General features: G+C 36.9%; 1 protein-coding gene across 4 annotated transcripts in view; it reads left to right on the forward strand.

Moving 5' to 3' along the window:
• Positions 1-18,784, forward strand: part of LOC129246377 (mitochondrial proton/calcium exchanger protein) — a 32,699-nt gene extending 13,915 nt beyond the window's left edge. For all 4 annotated transcript variants that reach the window (XM_054885146.1, XM_054885147.1, XM_054885145.1 and 1 more), the window contains exons 3-6: positions 11,857-13,757; positions 13,827-13,931; positions 14,002-14,280; positions 15,952-18,784. In XM_054885146.1, coding sequence (XP_054741121.1) covers positions 11,857-13,757; positions 13,827-13,931; positions 14,002-14,280; positions 15,952-16,098 — 2,432 coding nt within the window. In that variant the 3' untranslated portion in view covers positions 16,099-18,784. The remainder of the gene's footprint in view (positions 1-11,856; positions 13,758-13,826; positions 13,932-14,001; positions 14,281-15,951) is intronic.
• The last annotated feature ends 1,515 nt before the right edge of the window (positions 18,785-20,299 follow it).

Here is a 20,299-nt window from a genome sequence, read left to right on the forward strand (position 1 = left end):
GCGCGACACTCATAGAGCCTTGGACTAGAAGATGACAACCAACAGTGATGATTTACGTTTTTATTAACCACTTGAGATGTGTGATATTTAAACCCGCAATATCCGCAGGGCTTTGCCCGACGAGAGCAAAGCAGCTGAAAAGAAGGTGATGATTCCACCTCGTTGTTGTTGTTGTAGCAGCATAAACATTCCCCATACTTACATACGGGGAATGCTGCTGGAGTGACAGTCCTTGGCCGGATATAAATCCGGGTCGTTTCGGTAACGTAGAACCGACTGTCGTGGAAACGGCAACGTCGTCCTCCCGACAGCTTCTGCAGAAAGTTCTTAAAGCAATCTTACCGCATAGACACCTAACGAACAATGCCCTCTATCAAATTACTTCAACTTTGGCGCCGAATCACCACGCTTAGACACTGGGAAACTCTGATACAACGAGTTCCAACGTCGATACTTCCAGTATACATTTTGTTAAGACCGTGCAAAAACGGTTGTTGTGCCAGAAATAATCGATGCTGTGCGTCAGTTGATAATGCAAGGCCGTCAAGTGACATATTACGAGATAGAGGCATCCTTGGATGTTAAAGGCACCAGCATACATTCAATATTGCATGAAAGAAAGGCAACACAAGTTTTTGCGAAAGAAGTACGACAAAGCCAGAAATTTCCCGAGAAATAAGGAAACCGGGCGCCGAAAATACGCGTAATCCTTCAACAAGATAATCCGAGCTCTTACGTATCGGCTTCCGTAAGAGAATTTTTAAGCACGAATTAACGGGCCCTCCGCTTTACCTAATGATTTCATTTTTTTCCCGAGCATTAAAAATAAATTGCAAGGTCAACTTTTTTTAAGGTCTGAAGAAGCTGTTGAAGCCTTTAAACAGCTTGTATTGGAGGTATCCACTTCTGAGTGGCAAAAATGCTTCGAAAATTGATTCAAGGAGAGTAAATTAAGCCGACTCCGAAGGGCAGATATTTCTTATGAGGAGCTTTTTCATGGCGGAAATACACTCAGAGGTTTGCCATTGCCTGCCGAGGGCCGACCGCTATTAGAAAAAAACTTTTTTTTCATTTTGGTCTTTCGCCGAGATTTGAACCTATTCTCTCTGAATTCTGAATGGTAGTCACGCTCCAATCTATTCGGCTACGACGGCCGCGATATTAACATTACTTTTCAAAACAAGTTCATTAACAGTTTTTTGTTTGTTAAAAATAAAGGTGAACACAAAGCGATTTCATTCAAGGTGATGGCACGACAGCAACTGGTTTCGCGATTTTGTGTCTTGATTGTCAAAGTGACCTGCTTGTTTGTTGCTGCTTTTGCTGTTTGTTTATTTACATTGTCATGAAAATTTTGACGTTGAGAATAACTTAAACGAACAGAAAGTACAGGGAAATGTGCTTGCTCAAGTGCTTTCACCTAATAAATTCGCATTGATAATTTCAATCAATTCTTTAGTACTTAGTCCTACTAAAACCAAGGCGCAGCCGGCTAAACAAAATTTGTGCTGTTTATAGACCCAATGCCGTCGCGAATGTGGTGTCATCGTGTGTGAAATCATGGAAATCGTGGAGTATTCTCCATTTTGTGGTGTATATCTTGATGTTGTTCAGTAATTAGAGAGACCTATGTTAGATATTTTCGCTAACTCCGAGTGGCTAATGATTCTTATGACAAGCTTTTTCATGGGAAAGTGTATTCGAAGCTTTAGTGTTTCCTGCCGAAGGGCGAAAACGTTTTCCTATGATTTGATGTTTCAATTTCAGTTTTCACGGCAATTATGGAAACCTGGAAAAATCGGTTTCAAAAATGTCCTGGAACTTCGTTCTGTATGGAGGCTTTTATCAACACTTTTCTTCGCGTTTTTCCCCCATAACTTTGTTGTTTTATTTTAAACAATGTATTTTTTCAGTTAATTGTTATTAGATAAAGGTTTGAAGTAAAACTGTATCAATACATTTTCCAATAAACTTTTAGAACTTTGAAGCCAACGGAAGTAGGGGGTGTATGTAGACTTTTGTCCATCACTGTATGTATATATGAGTATACAGGGTTCAATGAAACGTGATAAATACACCTGTGTGCTACACTCGCGTTCTTACTATCATGATTTTAAATATTTATCTATGTGTTGGCATCAATACAAGTGGCAAATACTGTAATTTAGAAATGTATGTCGAAATCGTTTCATTATCATCTGCAGACAAGCATGCATACACATGCACTTGAATATTACTCATTCTAAGTATTTAATTTTTATAAATGCTTGCACTTGGTTGGCAAATGCTAAATTTGGCACACTCTTAATTTCTTTTCACTTATGCAATTTCACTTTTGACGTTCGCAGACTAGCGAAAACGTCATTTTCCCAAAAGTCTACGAAATGATATAAGGGAAAAATGTTTAGTTCAGAATTGCATAATACTCTCTTATAATTTCATGGGATTTGTTTATTGATTTCTTTTGAGATTTGTTTATTAAAAAAAAAAAATCTGCTGGATGGCCACCATACATTGATGTGCCTGCCTGCGATTTTAAAATAAACCGTTTTTAAGCTCATTAAGCCCTTATACACATGCAAAGAAAATTTAAAAAGCACTTTTACTACTCTTTTCTGTCTGGTTGTACGTAAAAATATCCAAAGCACTGAACTTATTTTAACGGAACTTTTACTGATAGGTAAAGATCTCTTCAAGGCTTATTAGAGGCATTTTTTACTTGCTGAACGAGGCTTGCGTAGATTTTACTTATTGCTCGAACTTTTTTCTAAACTACATGAAATTTCACTACTTATATAAAGAGTTGCCCTTATAGCGCCAGGATTTACTTATTGCTCGAATTTTTTTCCTAAACTACATATTATATATGAAATTTCACTTCATAAAGAGTGGCCCTTCAGCTGTTTGGATTTTGAACTATCGATGTTTTGGACTTTGGCAGCTAAAATAAATTAGTTTATGGTTAGGTATTTAAAAAATGTGTTTCTTTTCGTTTGAAAAAAGCCTATTTTCGCCTCGGTGGCTATGCGATAAAATAGAAATGACGCTTTTGATGTCCGGAATATCCACACACCATTATCGAGGAGCCAGCAGATGTATTTTTGTTACAGATTTTGATCAGGTGGCATCATTGTACCATTCTGTTTTACTTTTTTTTGTTTTATTGAATTTTTTAAATTTTTTTTTTTTTAATTTTTATCATTACTTTTTTAAATTTTTATTATTATTATTTTTTGTTTTTAATTTTTATAATTTTTTTTAATTTTTTATTTTTAGAATTATTTTTTTTTTTTAATTCTTATTATTGTTTTTTTACTATTTTTTTTTTTTTTAATTTTTAGTTTTTGTTTTTTAAGTTTTTTTTTTTTTTAATTTTTATAATTTCTTTTATTTTTATAATTATTTTTTTTTTAATTTTTATTTTTGTTTTTTTTTTTTTTTTTGCAATAAAAGGTAAAAACAGTCATTACAGTCAATGGCGAGCATATCAGCGCCATGTTACCGGATTTTTTGTATCCTCAAATTGAAAAGAATGTCATAGGCGTCAGGGCGACCACACAGCCAACCTTACTTCCGATTTTTTTGCTCAAAGATTCTTTTTCCCGATCTTAGCGAAACTTTGTACACTCGACTATAAAAAAAGGGGTTAGAATACCTAAAAATTAAAATTTTTCCTAATCCCTTTGAAATTTTTGATATTTGGAATCCCATATTAATGATTCACTCACATTAGGGTGGTATAGGAAGACCAGATAAAAACGATAGGAAAAGAAATTTAAATATTTCGGCGTTATTCATTAGCCTTGAGCTGTTTTTGTTCTTGTTGTACCAGTTGCTTAAGGCCTCATTATTGGTCTCGAGCTTGTTGTTGTTGTTGCAGCAGCAGCAGCATAAACATTCCTCATGCATATACGACGAATGCTGCTGAAGTGACAGAATATAAATCTGTGTCGTTCCGTTTACGTAAGAACCGACTGTCGTGAGAACGCTCGTCGTGGGCTCAAGCTCATTCAAGGGGTTTGGCTCGTTAGTCTATGACTTAACATAACCGCAGGGAAAATAGTCGCGCATCATTAGCGAGTATGATGACAGCGGCCAATTGATAAGCGCTTGTCGTGAGATGATAGTGTCGTTACATTTTTCTTTCACTACTTAGAGCTTTGCATCGTTTGTATGGCATCTAGCGTCAGCTCACCCGAGCTCAACAGCAAGGGGCCACATAAAGTCGGTTAACACCGCTCTACAACGAGGACTATGGATGATTACGGTAACTGCTTCCTCAAGGCAGCATCATCGGAATAAGGAAGGGTGATGATGCTGCCATGCCAGTGTAAATCACCGGTCGTCTTCGTCTAGCTCATCTAACGGTAGGTCCAGGAAACTTGCTGATTCGACAGGTTGAACTTGAACCAGAGGAAGAGGGGTGTTAGATGAGTGAGTTTGATTGGGCATGTGAAAAGGTGGTTAGTGTTGTACGGGGTGCCTTCACAGTCGAGTTTTGGGGATGCATTGATGCTTGGTCGAATACTTGGGGGGGTTTGGATCGATCCGATAACGGCAATTTTACTCATTTCGATGTTTTTAGTTTTTTTTTAAGCCAGCATTGTGGCAAGTATTGGAACTAGAAAAAATTATATTTGTCAGAGAGTTAACACCACCCTTTAACACGTTCACGGCGCTGTTATTCATGGTCTTCGCCCACAGACGGCAATGTTTAAGTCTTTTCGCTCTATCGGAAGCGATTGCAGGTCATAAAACGAAATTTTTTCATAAGGGTAGTCGTTTATGGCATCTCATCTCATAGGTACCGTTTAATAAAGTAACATTGGTGGTACGCGCTGCCTAAAGACGCAATCTTGTGCGAGCCACCGGTGGTACGCGCCGGCGTGAACGTGTTAAAGTTAGTTTATTAGCGCGGTCAGTAAAGTTCATTTTATTGGTGAGATAATAAATCGATATTAGTATTTCAGTTCTAAATTTCACATGTCCCTACACACTTCTCAGTATTCTGTAACTTGTAAGCGATCTGAAATGATAATCGCACACTCGGATGCTTTTTTAAAAAAACCTGTTTATCGGTCTTGTTGTTATACTAAATAAATGTAATTCAATCAACCGTTTTATAAGCCCTCATATTCACTATACATATGTAGATACGAGTATATGTACACACACACATATACTCGTACAAAAGACTATTTAATTCTATGTATTTGAAATGCATGCAAAAGCGCTGAAGCGCTACCTGTAATGAACTATTAAGTGCTTATATAGTCGTACATGCAATATATGTATGTGCATAACTACATACATGCATATGTACATACATACATATATTTTTGATATGTGAATACTTCGCAATGCCATGTGCCTGTGCTGTGTGCATGCCATTATTATTGTTTATCACATACAGTAAGTCGCTAAAGCATTGATTCCTTTTTCGATTTCTAATCAAATAGTGATATATGCAAACTTTTTTTAAAAATTTTTTTTTTAATTGCTGAAACAATTCAAAGCATATAAATGTTTGCTGTTATAGTCGCTTGTTTTTATTGAAAGGTAAAAAAAAAACGTTAATTCATGGAAAAAAAAGGCACATTTTTATGATTTTTTTTTTGATGACACAGTTAAAATTTATTCGTCAAATCTTTTACTACATAAAACTATAGCATTTGAAGTATATTTTGTGAAATTTTCATCCAAAAATATTTAAAAATACGGCAATGGCAGAAATTATTCGGACGCATCTCAAAAAAAAGTAGTTTTGCGGTGCCCCTCATAACTCGGTGTTAAATCATCTGAAATCAAAAAACCAAAGTTATTTCGTTAGATAATCGTTTTCTCCGGGTAACGCCAAGAGAGTTTTTTGAAATTAAAAATTTTTCGATTTTTGGGAACACGTTAAAGTTACCGTAAAAACAAAAGTATCAACAAATTCGAAAAAAACTCTTCGGCGTTACCTTGTAAAACATCTACAGAAAAAGTGTTCAAAATTTCAAACGGATCGGTGCAGTAGTTTCAAAGTTATGAGGGGCACCGACTTTGAAAACGTAAGTTGTGGGAAAAACGCTTTAAAGTACAAATGGCGCGCGGTTGAGCCAGGTAGGTAGCAACATTTACATGGCCGTATATTTGTAAGTTTTGCTCCGATTCATCTAAAATTTTCACAGAATATTCTTGAAAGGTTCTTCATTTAAAAAACCAAATAAAAAAAAAATGCAAAAAAAAAAAAAAACTTGGCGTTGATTATTGCCTGGAGCCAGAAAATTCGCAAAATCTGAATGCAGTCGCTTCGTGATATTCGCAGTTTCTTTCCAGGTGGAGCAACCATATAATAGAACGAATTTGACGTTCGACTTGTAGCTGCGTAGCTTGGTGTAAAGGCGGATACTCTTGTTTTGCCACAATGGAGTGAGGACGCCGAACGATGATTTAGCTTTGTTAATTCTATATTCGACATCCACCTCAGAACAGCCATCCGCGGTGACCATGCAGCCAAGGTAGCGGAATTTGTCAACAGTTTCGAACTGTTGTGCACCCACTATCAGTGGTTTCGATATGGTGTCATTGAGATGCAGCGCTTTCGTTTTTCTGGCGTTGACTTTGAGGACGGTTGGTTTTAACTTCACCTGCATGGCTTGTGTCAGCTCGGAAAAATTCTGGTTAAGAAGTTGAATGTTTTGGATGAAATTAGTGGTTAGGGCAAGTATAGTATTATCGTTCGCGAGCAATCAAACCACCAATTTTCTATGCTATTGGCAATGACACTCATCAAATTCCCAGATGCTCAAGTATTGAAATTATGATTCAGTAAGTTCGAATCTTTTCGCACCGTTTCTCAAACAGTGGGACGCGTACTACGGTGGCTGAATTTGATGAAAAATCTATAGTATATTCGCACAATTTTTACATTTTATATAGTGAGCAATCACCCTGTGCTGTGTTTTGTCACACAGTCGCAGTTCGACGTAAAATAAAATCATATTTCGCAAGCTTCTACTTCAGCGCTAGAATTTAGTACAGATGGGTGTGAAGAAAAATTTAATAATAAGAAAAATATGACACAGAATTTATTGAATCGAGCGTCATTTTAATAACAGAGCTCAGTGTTTGATTTCTTTTGAAACTCACTCAAATCAATGTATGAAATTATTATTATTGAAGAGTCACTTTAAGGGAAAACATTTTACATTTCCAAGGGATATTTTTTTTAAGTTGAATGAGTTGAAAAACAAGGAGAACCGTCCAAACAGTATGAAAGCATTTTGAGAAAAAAATTCTACCAAAAATTGTTGAATGGATGCCTGTACTAGACGGGGTCGATCGCCATAGGAAAAAAGTAGCAAAAGTCCACCCCTGTATTTAAAGTTTATTTTGAGAGGATTTCATTTCACTTTATTTTTTTCATTTGTTATATTAAGTCTATGATTACAAAACCCTACAGACTAGAGTCACAAAATGATTTAAGGGGTCCCGGTGGTCTAGTGCTCGAAAATTTTGGGTATTTTCTGGATTTTTTTACAATAAAAATATGAAAAACGGTATTTACATTTTTACATACAAAAGTGAAAAACATTTTTTTTTTATTTGAAACATTTTAAAAATGGCGCTGACGTTGTTAACCAACCAAAAAAAGTCGTTTCGAGACAAATGTGTTTAAAATTTGAGGTACAGGAGCGCCCGGACCGCTCTCTATCTAGTTAATGGGCTGTAGAAGCTATAATGGGAATTTCCGCATGAAAATTTCGCAATATATTCTAAAGATACTATACTTTCGAAATATTGCAAAAATAAAATCATTTTTTTGAGATTTCTAGACCACCGGGTCCCCTTATATATAGTATTTGAAGGCATTATATAGGGGTTTTCAATTGGCGCGGGTCGATTTTGGCGCCCTGTGGCAGCCATTTTGTTTTGGTGACATCTGTCAAATCTTTTGTTTATTATTCAGTTGTTTATGCCAAATCATCATGGCAAGTTACACGATTGAAAAGCACGTTTAAATGATAAAACTTTATTATCAAAATGAGTGTTCATTAACGCAAATGTTCCATTTTTCGGTAGACGTGGTGGCCCTTCCAATTTCTTATGGCCCATATTGAACCATATGGACCTACACGACATGTGGTTCCAGCAGGACGGCGCTACGTGCCACACAGCAAATACCATTTTATTCCATTTCAACATCTACCCGCCCTTATTTTGATTCTTCTAAAACCTCGGTGGGTTAGTTTATTATAACTTGGTAGTTTTGTTTTTATTATAACTTGGTTATTCGACATCCTATTTTCAAAAACAATATGTCATTATTCCAGTTTGGAAGAATTCTACGTTTCGTTCTTATTTCCTTTTGAGCTCCGAAGGCGTTTTCACATAGTTTGGTAAGTTAGATTTTCTGTTCGAATCTAAAGGTGCCACCTTCCGTAAACTACAAATTTATTTTTCGCGATTTTGACAGCCGGCTGACGTCATCAGTCAACAAAAAAAGGAAGAAAAATTACTTGTTTGTAATTTGGCAATTTTAGGGTTTGTGATTTTTAAAGAACCAAACTAATGAAAACGAAGTGTCGCATGTTTAATTGTGAAAGCACGAATTATGAAAATACCTCCAAATGTATTTTTTTTTTTGCTACAGAAAGTGAGTATAATTTCTTGTGTTTGGCAGTTTCTATAGCTTTCGCTTACTTTTCCTCTTTACAAACAACTAATTTCCCTTAATTTTTTTTTAATATACATATGCGATGACATCGCAGCGAGCTCAGAAGGCTTAATCTTGCATTTTATCTTTTTTGTTTCCGGATGACTTGCGGATTAGGATTGCCACTATTTTTTTAAGCGTTTGGTAGCAATCCACATGTATCAAAATCAAATTTTCGTTTGTTAGCAAAAGCTTCAATGCCTTAAGAAAAATATAAAATGTAGAATTGAAATAATAAAAATAAACATTAAAGAGTATTTACACAAGTTTATAAACTCCGTTTTAGAACCAGAGCACTGAAAAGTTGTTTCTAAGGTAATCTCGCTTTGTTACGTGAGAAAAAAGTTTGAGAACTACTGGTTTAGAATTACTGAATTGTGAGTTGCTCCTCATAAGAAAAAAAAAATCCTCAAATAAAAAGAGTTATTGTCAGGCTAATTTTGTGACTCACTGTATGTATCTATAAGCTATACCTTCTTATTCTTATTCACAATACATTTCCAATAGTAAATTAGGTATTCATTTGAACTTGTGTTCACTTCACGTTCTGATAACAACAAAACAGAAGCAAGGGGTGCTAATTGCTGATAATTGAGTGAAATGGTAAATATGGGAAAAATATTATAATCATATGAATTAGAAGTCGCATATGCATATGGCTATAAGGCTAATTGAACAAAACATTTCCTCACCACTTTCAAATTGTTATCACCTGTTGTTTTAGTTTTTTTTTTAATATATTTTTTTGTATATTGCCTTTCAATTGAAATTGAATGATGTGATCTTAATTTCCGTTGCTCCTCGTTTTTTAGCTTCAAATAGACTGCGCCTGCCATAGATTTGCTGATTGCGGCGTTATTGAAGCCGGTCTACAGTTCGGCAACCCTGAGGCTAGTTAACGAGCTTAGAAACGAGCTTTTGGAGAGATCTTAGAGCTGGACACGTAAAAATCCTACTCCCATTTCGAGAAACCTACATTTTTTATACTTCGTTTCTTTATTACAATTTTCCGCAAGAATCCCAGAGAGGAAGGAATGGAAAGGCGCCCTGTAATTAGATTTAAGGTCCACGACTATTTATACAAAGAGCTCTGGTCTAAACAACAGGGTACCTACCTTGGTATTCACTCCAACTATCTTTCACTAAATTGTCTAAGTCTTCCTTTACCTGATCCTTACATCGTGTTTCAGGCTAAATTGACTGCAATATAGAAGACCAATCTTTGGAGGTACGGTGCACTAGTAGGGGTACTTTACTGGGGCGGCAGCCCTTGGTCGGGAAAAACTCGAGTAATTTCGGTAACTTAGAAGTGGCTGCCATGGGATCAGTTAAGGAACACAGGAGCCCAATGCTCAGTAAGCAACTTCTGTTAGGGTGCTACCGAAGGTATCACTCCTGCAGACATTTGCTAGAGCATGAGACGCTTCTCATTGACGAGATCCAGGACAAAATATAACTATAACTACTGGATCGGACAGTATACAGATAGACAATAAACAATATTCATCGGGAGACCATTACCACCTTCCTAATCTCAAGACCCTATAATGCCGTTATTAGAGTCTAACCACCACCTATTGCAAACGAAGAACTTCTGCTGCTCCGCGACACCCGAGTAACTTTGGCCCAATTACGTTCAGGATATTGTAGTACGTTAAACATCTACTTATCCAGAACCGGCCCTGGCATACTCAATATACATATGTTCAGCATGCGAAGGTACATCGTACGACACGAACCAGCTATTTACATGTCCTGTCAAACTTACTCACCGAACACGCCTCTACCACTGAACCCGATCTATCGAAACAGCCCAACTGTTAGATGAGTTAGACGAAGACGATCGGTGACAGCGCCACACTGATAAAGTTTAGTAAACTGCTACAACAACTACATACATTCTTTGGCTCATAACCTCTGACAATGTTAAACGTCGTGTTATCATTTACTCAGACAATCAATCTACCATGAAATCTCTACAATCAAATGGTACCAACTCAAAGGTTTGTATTGAATGTGAGAGAGTTCTAAACGAGCTGGCTTCCTTGTCCAACAAGTATTGCCAGACTTTCTGGAAACATTTAAATCTCGAATGCGCCCTGAGTGAAATAACAAACAAAGAAACAGAACTATTTATGGTAAACTTTCACCTATCTTGTAAATATCGCTTTAAAGATCTTCAATTGGTGCCTGTCTCAGTTCTCACGCTATAGAAATAATGGACCATATAGCACCCGGAAATAAAAGATTACCAGGTTTGACCATCTGAAGCAAAGTTGTGCGACTAACTTCGACTGCCCATCATTGTGGATTCGGCAGCAGAATTATACTCGCTTATTTCACACGTATTCTTACGCTCTGTCAATCAGTCGTTGTTCAGATTGCAACGACGCGATATAAGCAGAAACTGTGCTAATGTTCGTATATCACTAACACAATCTCAGTTTTTTCGTAAATAAACCGCCGTCACAACCCCCATGACGAGGCGGTTTACGGTCTGATGTTGGCCACATCTCTGTATTCTGTACATCGTGATATAACACCCTTAGTGCCGTTTCGTAGCGGGACATTGAAGGTAGCGTTTTTATCCAGGTGCCCTGAAAAATAATGGTTTCCCTTCTCTTGCGTTTTCTGATCAAGTTGAGTTTGGTAGATCGTATAATTTTTTGAACCTCAACTCGATTTTAAAGCATCTCCTTCATATTAAATACTGCTGCTTGTCCAACCTGATTCGAAAACGACATAATTCTGTAACTTGTCTGACCCCTTTTGTACATCCATCTTTGTTTCGGCCAATCAGCTGTTGACAATTGACGATCAACTGTTTTCATTTGCATTGTACCAAGTAATAATCGGTATCAGTTGAGACGAAAGGTGTACTTGATTCGTCTTGCAGAATAAGGCTCTTAATAGTAATTCAAACAATATTAAATCTTTTTTTTTTTTACATACAAATTAGAGAACGAATAATTTGTTCGGTTCAATCTCACCTATTGCTGAAAACGTATAATACGTACGTATGAACTATCATATATTCCTATTCTTTCAGAGCGTTGGACATATGTTAGCGCCGGCATTGGTAGAATATAGTCCCACAATTTATTTTGTTAAATTGAAATTTCAAAAATGTTTAATACTTTACTACATTTCACTTACAGACTCCACGCCGCAATATCTGACCCGCTTTGCCTTGCGAAGACACATCGGTGGCTCAACTAATCCAAGTTTTTGGATGGCTGGCAATTGTGCCGGTACACAGATTGGAACGCAGTCAGTGTTACTCTCCCGCTGGTATGAAATCAGTAATTCGCATCATCACAATCAGGGCATCGGCAGCACCTCACGAAAGTTCCATTTAACACGGCGCCTAGATGAAAATGCCTCTTCGAAAGTTGAGGTGACAGTCAAAACAATGAAAGAGAAGCAGAAAGAAAAAGTGGAGGAGATTATAAAGGAGGCAAGTGCACCGGCCTCCACAAAAACTGTCCGCGAGCCGGTGGAGCCTGCCAAGGCAGTGGCCACAGAGCCACAGAAAGCCGTCGAAGTCAAAAAGTCATTGGGTACACGCATCTGGGAGGAATTAGTGCACTACTATCATGGATTTCGGCTACTATTTATTGATATAAATATTTCACGTAGGCTTATATGGCGTGTACTTAATGGTAAGACACTTACCCGTCGTGAGAATAAACTACTTTTACGCACCACCTCCGATCTATTCCGACTCATACCGTTTTCGGTTTTCATAATCGTTCCATTCATGGAACTACTATTGCCGTTCTTTATTCGTTTCTTCCCTGGTATGTTGCCTTCTACGTTCCAAACGGCCAAGGAGCACGAGGATAAGCTGAAGCAATCGCTGCAAGTGCGTCTTGAAATGGCGAAATTTTTGCAACAAACACTCGACGAAATGGCTGTACAGCATAAGAAGGAACACAAGAGTGAAGAGGCTAAGCAGTTCGCTGAGTTCTTCGAGAAGATAAAAGATACCAAAGAGCATGTACCAATTGAGGAGATCATTAAGTTCGCTAAACGTTTCGAAGACGAAATCACATTAGATTCGTTGTCACGTGAGCAATTGGCGGCGCTGTGTCGTGTGCTAGAGCTAAACACCATGGGCACCACCAACTTGCTGCGTTTCCAATTGCGTCTCAAATTGCGTTCACTCGCCGCCGACGATCGTGCAATCGCTCGCGAAGGTGTCGAAGCGCTGGATCTCTTTGAATTGCAGCAGGCGTGTAAAGCGCGTGGTATGCGCGCCTATGGACTGACATCAGACAAGCTGCGTTCACAGCTGCAAGAATGGATTGACTTGTCGCTCAACGAAAAGGTGCCACCGACCCTACTGCTATTGTCGCGTGCATTACTCATCTCCGACGAAACCGCGACAACGCACAAACTCGTGGAAACGATGCGTGTATTGCCCGAAGCAGTTGCGACAAAGACGAAAGAAAAGATTGGCGAAAGCGAAGGTAAAATTGATAATAAGACGAAGATTGAAGTGCTTAAAGAAGAGGAACGAAAGATTAAAGAAGAGCGCGAGGAAGAACGCGAAGCAGCAAAGGCCAAGTTGGAAGAGGAGAAGGCGCAAGAAACCGAAGAGTTGCTTAGCCAAACACCTTTTGTACGCGCCAATATGATGTCTAACGAGCAACGAAAACAGGCTGAAGCTAGCAATAACATAACGTCAAAGGACGTCGAATTGCTGTCCGACGCTTTGAAATCACTATCCACAGATAAGAAAATGATGGTTGAGAAGGAGACACTCAAAGACCTCAAAGAGGAGCTTGAGGATTACAAAGAAGATGTTGAGGAACTGCGTGAGGTGCGCAATGTCGTCAAGGAGCCATTGCACGAGAGTCGCGCGGCGAAACTGCTATTCAAGAAGGTGAATAGCATGATTGGACACTTGGACAAGGTGCTATTGGATTTAGAGAAGAAACGCGAAGGCCAGCAAAAGCATGCAAAAGAAGTTGAGCAGACGCCGCTGCAAAATCAAGACCCTACACAGGATGAGGATATTGTGCGCGTCGCCGAGTTGATGGACACGATAAAGAAGGTATGTGAATAAAAACACTGCTCGCGGATCTATTCGTACTATTTTTGATTTACATTTTCCCATTCACAGTTGCAAAAGACTTCGGATGAGACGCGCTTGAAGCAAATCGAAAAAGTGTTGAGCAAAATCGACGCCGACAAAGATGGCATGATAACTGTGGATGAAGTGTTGAAGGTGGGCACGCCACGCGGCTGCAGGGAAATATATGTGCATACACAATTTAAATTATATAATTTTCTTACAGGTCGTGGAAGCGATTAGCCGCGAAAATGTCAACTTGTCAGACAAACAAATTGAAGAATTGGTCACGCTGCTCGATAAAGAGAATATCATAGAAGCTGAGGAACGTATGGAGAAAGCCATAGCGAAGAGCATAAAATTGGCAGAAAAACAAATTAAAGATCAACAAAAGCAGGTGGAAGCATCAAAGGCGTCAGATGAATTGAAGGATATGGCGCCCGAACTGAAGGATAATGCAACGGACTTAAGTCGAGACAGCCAAAAGAACGTCTTAAAAATGGAGGTAAAAGTTTAGTTTACAAAGAAACAAGAATTAATGAATATAGAATATTTTGTACACATATATTTTTTTTTAAGAATATGTAGGGTTACTGTATTACGAATTCCTAAAATGTATAGGAGAAACAAATTTCGTTTCCAAATACTTTACGTTGCTATTGTAAATTGTTCTTTACAGTGAAAAGATTTATTTTCCTGAACAGAGTCAAATAATTCAAACAACTACTAGACTGGACAGAGTTGACTGATTTAAGATACGTCTCTGTGTCCAGGGATCCAGGCAACGACCGTAGTGAATCACGTAGCCATTTATAATAGCTCTACATTCAATTATTACTTTGGAAAAAGTGTTATTGGACTCTAGAAATTTTTTTTAGAACTTAACCGTCAGAGTAGATAGTTGTTGTTGTTGTTGTAGCAACATAAACATTCCTCGTACATATGCGGGAATGTTGCTGAAGTGACAGTCCTTGGCCGGATATAAATCTAAGTCGTTCCGGTTACGTAGAATCGACTGTCGTGGAAATGATAGTGCTTGGTTGTGCTGCAACGGACGAGTCCTTAACCCATCTCTTTTATAGCTAACTGCCGAAGCTATTGCTTAGTTTTGAGGCATTTATACCACCACTGGCTCTGCGTAAATGTCCTTAACGCCATTCTTATTTTTTTCGGATTCTTTTGGAAAAATTATTTTAAAAACAGAATTGTGGAGCAGTGTAATCTCATTTCGTATGTATTATCTGAGAATTTTCCAGAGTAGGCATGCATACGGTCTAATTGCATGCATGCATACAGTTGCAATTATACCGGGATTTGTTGTTGTTGTTGTTGTAGCAGCATAAACATTTCCCATGCATATGCGGGGAATGTTGCTGAAGTGACAGTCCATGGCCCGAGATAAATCCGGGTCATTCCGGTTACGTAAAAACGACTGCCGTGGATTTGTCGTAGATATCTATGGGGAAAATAGAATCTTAAAGGCAATGGAGTTTCAAAAGCCTTGGTATAGGTAGAAAGCAGCGCTAACCGTTTCAAGATCCTATAATCCTAAACTATTCAATAGGGAAAAAGCGTTGATACCCATGCCCATAGCCACTTCTAGATTACTAACAGACAGAGAAACCATTAAAATGGCAAATACAAAATGGCAATACGTAACAATATGCAAATTAAGCAAATTGGCATGGCCCAAAACTCAACAGTGGCCGCTCAAAATACCTGCTAAAACTCAACAGAGAAAATACAAGAACTTTTATAGGTGTTTAACCGGTCATTGTCTAATAGGTAACCATGCTAAAAGGCTGGGAGCTTCATTCTACGATTATTGTAGAAGCTGCTGTAATACAGAAGCGGAGGAAACTATTGGACAACTCATTTATGAGTGTGAAGGATTAGCTAGAAGAGGACTTCACACGCTTGGTAGTGCATTTTTAACAGGGAACTAACGAAGTTCAGCTCATTTATAAAAGCCACAGGATGGTTTAAAAGGACTCACATAGTGTAAGGAAAAAGTTCCAGTGGTATCACAGTGGACCTGCGACAGGTCTAAGTGTGTCATATTGGCAGACACCAGACCTACCTAAGGTCTGTGCAATGCAGAATGAATTAGTGTTGCTAAATATTAGTTTTATTTATTTGTTTCTTTGGCACTCATTGACACTGCATTTACTTTCAGGCATGCAACGAGAAGAATCCACTCTTGGAAGCCGCTGAAAAGCAAAAGGAGAAGATACTCCCAAAAAACGATATCACTGCACAAATACCTGCACCACCACCACCAACAGCAGCGACCCAGGGGAACCCAAAAGATAAAATGATATGATGCGAAGACGGAGGTGATAAACCAAAACAAAAATTCACAGATCAAGACCGTCGGTGCAAGTAAAGATGTGCTACTACAGGCGGCTAATTCAAGAGTAACATCTTAAGCCGATTTGTCTTGCTTTTTTTGTTTTAGTAAAATTGAATGGGTCGAGTGCAAGCGTGCGTGTGTATGTAGTAATGAAAATGGTGATGAGGCTGACTGTTTTGTGAAAGAATTTAAAGGATATAAAGTTATGTATAGAGAAACATAAAATAAAAATAATTGATAGTTGGAAACACGGTTGGTGTTGCGGTGTAAAGGAGCGTAAGAGAGATGGAGAGAAAGTGTGCTTGCTTAAAATTTTAACAACGGCAGCAAAGGTGGCAAATAACAATTAAAAAGTGTTTGAGGAAAAACCAAAATATGACACTGTACTTGCTTAGGTTGAAGAGGTTAATTAAATACGATTGTTGAAGCAGCGATCGCAAGCTTAGCAGAAGTGGGGTAATAGCATACAGAGGGGTAATTCACTATTACTTAAGTACAAATGTTGTGATTTCCAGCCATTTGCACTTAAGCGTGAACTATTCAAGTGTATATATGCGCCATTATTATTACTTTAGTAATGCAACAACAACACTGCTTTGGCAATAGTGATTCAAAAATGCAAGGTGTGCGCCTATTACGCATTTTTTTGTTGTTGCTTTCCTTCTCGGTTGCTACGCAAATGAATTTCCACTTTACAACCAACTGGCCTAGATATATTTTTATTTTCCTTTAAAATCATTGCTAGCCAACAAATTGATATTTTGGACTATTTTTTCCAAAAGCTATTTAACCTGTTAAGCGATTAGTTTTTCTTAGAAAGCTCGTTTTTCTTACTGTGCTGAATTAATTTCAAGCAAAGACGTGTATTTACGACATACCGACAAACCGACAAACCGGTTATCAGCCAAATATTGGATTCACTGTGCGCATTGGCTGAACGATTATGATAACGATTATCAGGAAATTCAGTGTTCATGCTTACTTTATAATGTCAAAATAACAGGGAAATTTTCGTTTTTTGCTTAACTTTAAATTTTATAGCAAATGCAATTTTTTTTTCAGCATGACGCACATATACGACATTAACTAAAAATGAACTTTTGAAATTGACGCATATATACGACATAATCACTTAACAGGTTAAGTTTTCTCTTTCCAAAGTAAAAGTTACAATAAAAACTTTTTTTAGCAGAAAAATATTTCCTTTTCATTTCAAAGAAGAAAAACAACAAAACACAAAAAATGCCACCTCAGCTGCATCGCAAAAATATTAGCAAAACTTTTTGTTGCTTTTATGAAAGAAAAAGGAGAAAGTTTTGCGTATATTTTACGCGCAATTTTGCAAGCACAATTGCGAACGTCTCCAAATCGTAACACCAACAATAAACTACCATATACCAAAATAATCGCAACCGTAAGACGTGAAACAAATAATTAAAAAAAAATGCGTTGACGCTGCCGCCGTTGACTTTATACGATGCTATTGTCAGTCTGCGAGTAAAACTTCACCACAAATTGTGAGGCTGTAAAATTATATAAAATAAAAAAAATCGCTATTTAAAATTTGTTTAACTTTTATGTGCATTATAATTTCTTGTTTTTGTTTTTTTTTTTTTTTGTATAAACTGAATTTCATAAAAGTATTGTAGAATTTTTGATACTACATGTAAAGAACAAATGAAAGATGTAATACATATAGACTTGGAAAATACTTATGTAGAAACCCGAAAATAAATTGTCACAGTTGTGAGCAATGCACATGCAGCATAAGAAAAAAAAAACGAACAAGCAAATATATATGAATTGGTTAAAAAAACACACACACACACACTCATACACTTAACCGCTAAATATAGCAATTCGAGTGGTAACTATTACATTTAAGTGAAAAATGGCGTGATTTAGAAATAGTTAAATTGCTGAAAAACTACAAAGTGCGGATAAAAAGTCGACCTAAGCGGTTTTTTTTTTCCTTTTCAAATGCTTTATATGTTTTTCCGAATTACGCTTCCAGGCGCTATTTCAAGGCAATTTAATCCTTTGTAAATATTTTGTGTGTTCTAAAATCACTTTAAAAATTGATTCAATTTTGTTCCTTCTACGCACCCTGTACATAAAGTGCTTATTAAGCTGCTAGACATTCTGTATCAACATAAAATTTAATTTAATGCTAAAAAAACAAAAATATTTTAAAGAATTAGAACATTTTTAAAAACTACTTTTTTTTTGCAAAAACAAAAAATCTGAAAGCCCCTAATCAATTTAACTGCGTAAATTCCAATCTAATTTGAGTAAATTAAGCATCCAAATAATTTGTTTCCACACTTGTCTAAAGTACAATTGGAGCCGGCTTGTTTTTTATCAGTCCGATGTGATATGCCAAGATTTGGCAGCCGCATCGCACATAGAGCTAGCAATGTCACTTAGTCCGTTGTGGTATGCCAAACTAAAAAAACAGCTTATAAATTTTTTAAATTTAATTTGTTTATTATTATTGATAATTTCTCTGTTGTAGCACTATGAAAAAAAAAACAGCAACAACAATTGGGCTTTCAATCTATTCAATCGGTTTTCCAAAATGTCAATGTTTGTTTTCAAAGAAAAAACAAAAAAAAAACCTAAAATTCGCTTAAATCTCAAAATCTGTTTCTAAGCCTCACTTTGTTCTACCCCCCCCAAAAAAAAACCAAAATTTAGTTTTTACAACGATTTAATTTGTGCTACCGCTGCTAAACGTACCAGTTTGTATGTTTGTATGTTTATCCGAGAAAATTCGATGCACATGAATTTATGCTTTAATCTTAATTTTTTGTAAATTACAAATTTGTATATTATGAACTTATAATAATGATATAATTGAGTACAATAAAGTCGATAATGAAATAAACAAAAACTCAAAAATGGCATTTTCTTTAAAAGCTAGTTTTATATCAAAAATAATAACCACTGTTAAGTTAATATTTTTTGTTTCTATTGTAGTAGTATTTTGCTTTCAAATTAGTTTTTCAGTCCACATCTCAACTGACTCCTATAACCCAAGCCAAAGATCCTGTTTTCTCCTCTAATCCATTGGATTGGATTTTTTTTTTGAATTTTCTTAAAGTATAATATCTCAAAAATATTGTGTGAAAATTTGAAGTGAATCCGACAAATACTTTTCCGAGTTATTCAACAATTAACAGAAGGCGCTCCGGAGCGTTCGAGAACAGGTAGCAAAACTTGAAATGCGTTTTTCTCGAAACCTTGTTTTTTTAAACTGGTGATCACTGTAGCTTAAAAACTGCTTGATGTTTGATATAAATATGGAATAAAATTTATACTGCTTTTGAAAAACATGAAAAACTCGTGTCTAATCGAAGGTTGTTTTTCAAAAATTTTGATTTATTTTAACTATTATTTGTCGGGTTTTTTCTCGAAAATCTGAAAAATATTTCCCGAAGCCGCCATATTGTTAATTTTGAAAAAAAAGCTTCGATCAGACACAAGATTACCTATTAATAAAACTAATTTCTCTTGCCCGATTGGTTTTAGATGAATCTCCAAGGACTTGCGATGAATCACCGCAAGGGAATATAAATATTATACGAGTAGTTAGCATTATTGTTGTGACAACATAAAACAAATCTCAATCTCGACATAAGTTTATTTTGGAGAATCATTTAGGAAGGCTAATTCATTCCCAACGAATTTCTCCCCATTTTTCGCCCCATTGAATCAAGGCTGTCATGGCCATACCGGTAGCTAAGTGATATACTGACAATAGTACGCGACATCTGAACCCTATTCTGACCACAAAATATAAGAAACAGTTATTTTTCTCCCTTTCAAGGTCTTCTTACGGCAGGCAATGTCAAATTTCCCTATGTATTTCGGAACTATTAAAAGGTTAGCTTAGGTTATGGTGGTAGTCGATCTGCACGACCAATTTACTTAGACCTTACAGATCTCCTGTGGTACCACTGTGCGAAACGGGAACCTCATTTTTTTGTCCTTCGTGGAACCATTTTGGGGCTCTTATGAGCCACACAGTTCCGAAAGAGTATTGAAAAAGTGTTTACCTAAACAACCTGCTCTGATTTTACCATAGCTAAGGCTAGACAATTGCAAAGGAAGTGCTCAACTGTTTCGACCTCTTCCTCATCTCGTATAACTTCTACAATATTCATGGGAG

Source organism: Anastrepha obliqua, chromosome 4, assembly GCF_027943255.1.
Source record: "Anastrepha obliqua isolate idAnaObli1 chromosome 4, idAnaObli1_1.0, whole genome shotgun sequence".
Lineage (NCBI taxonomy): Eukaryota > Metazoa > Arthropoda > Insecta > Diptera > Tephritidae > Anastrepha > Anastrepha obliqua.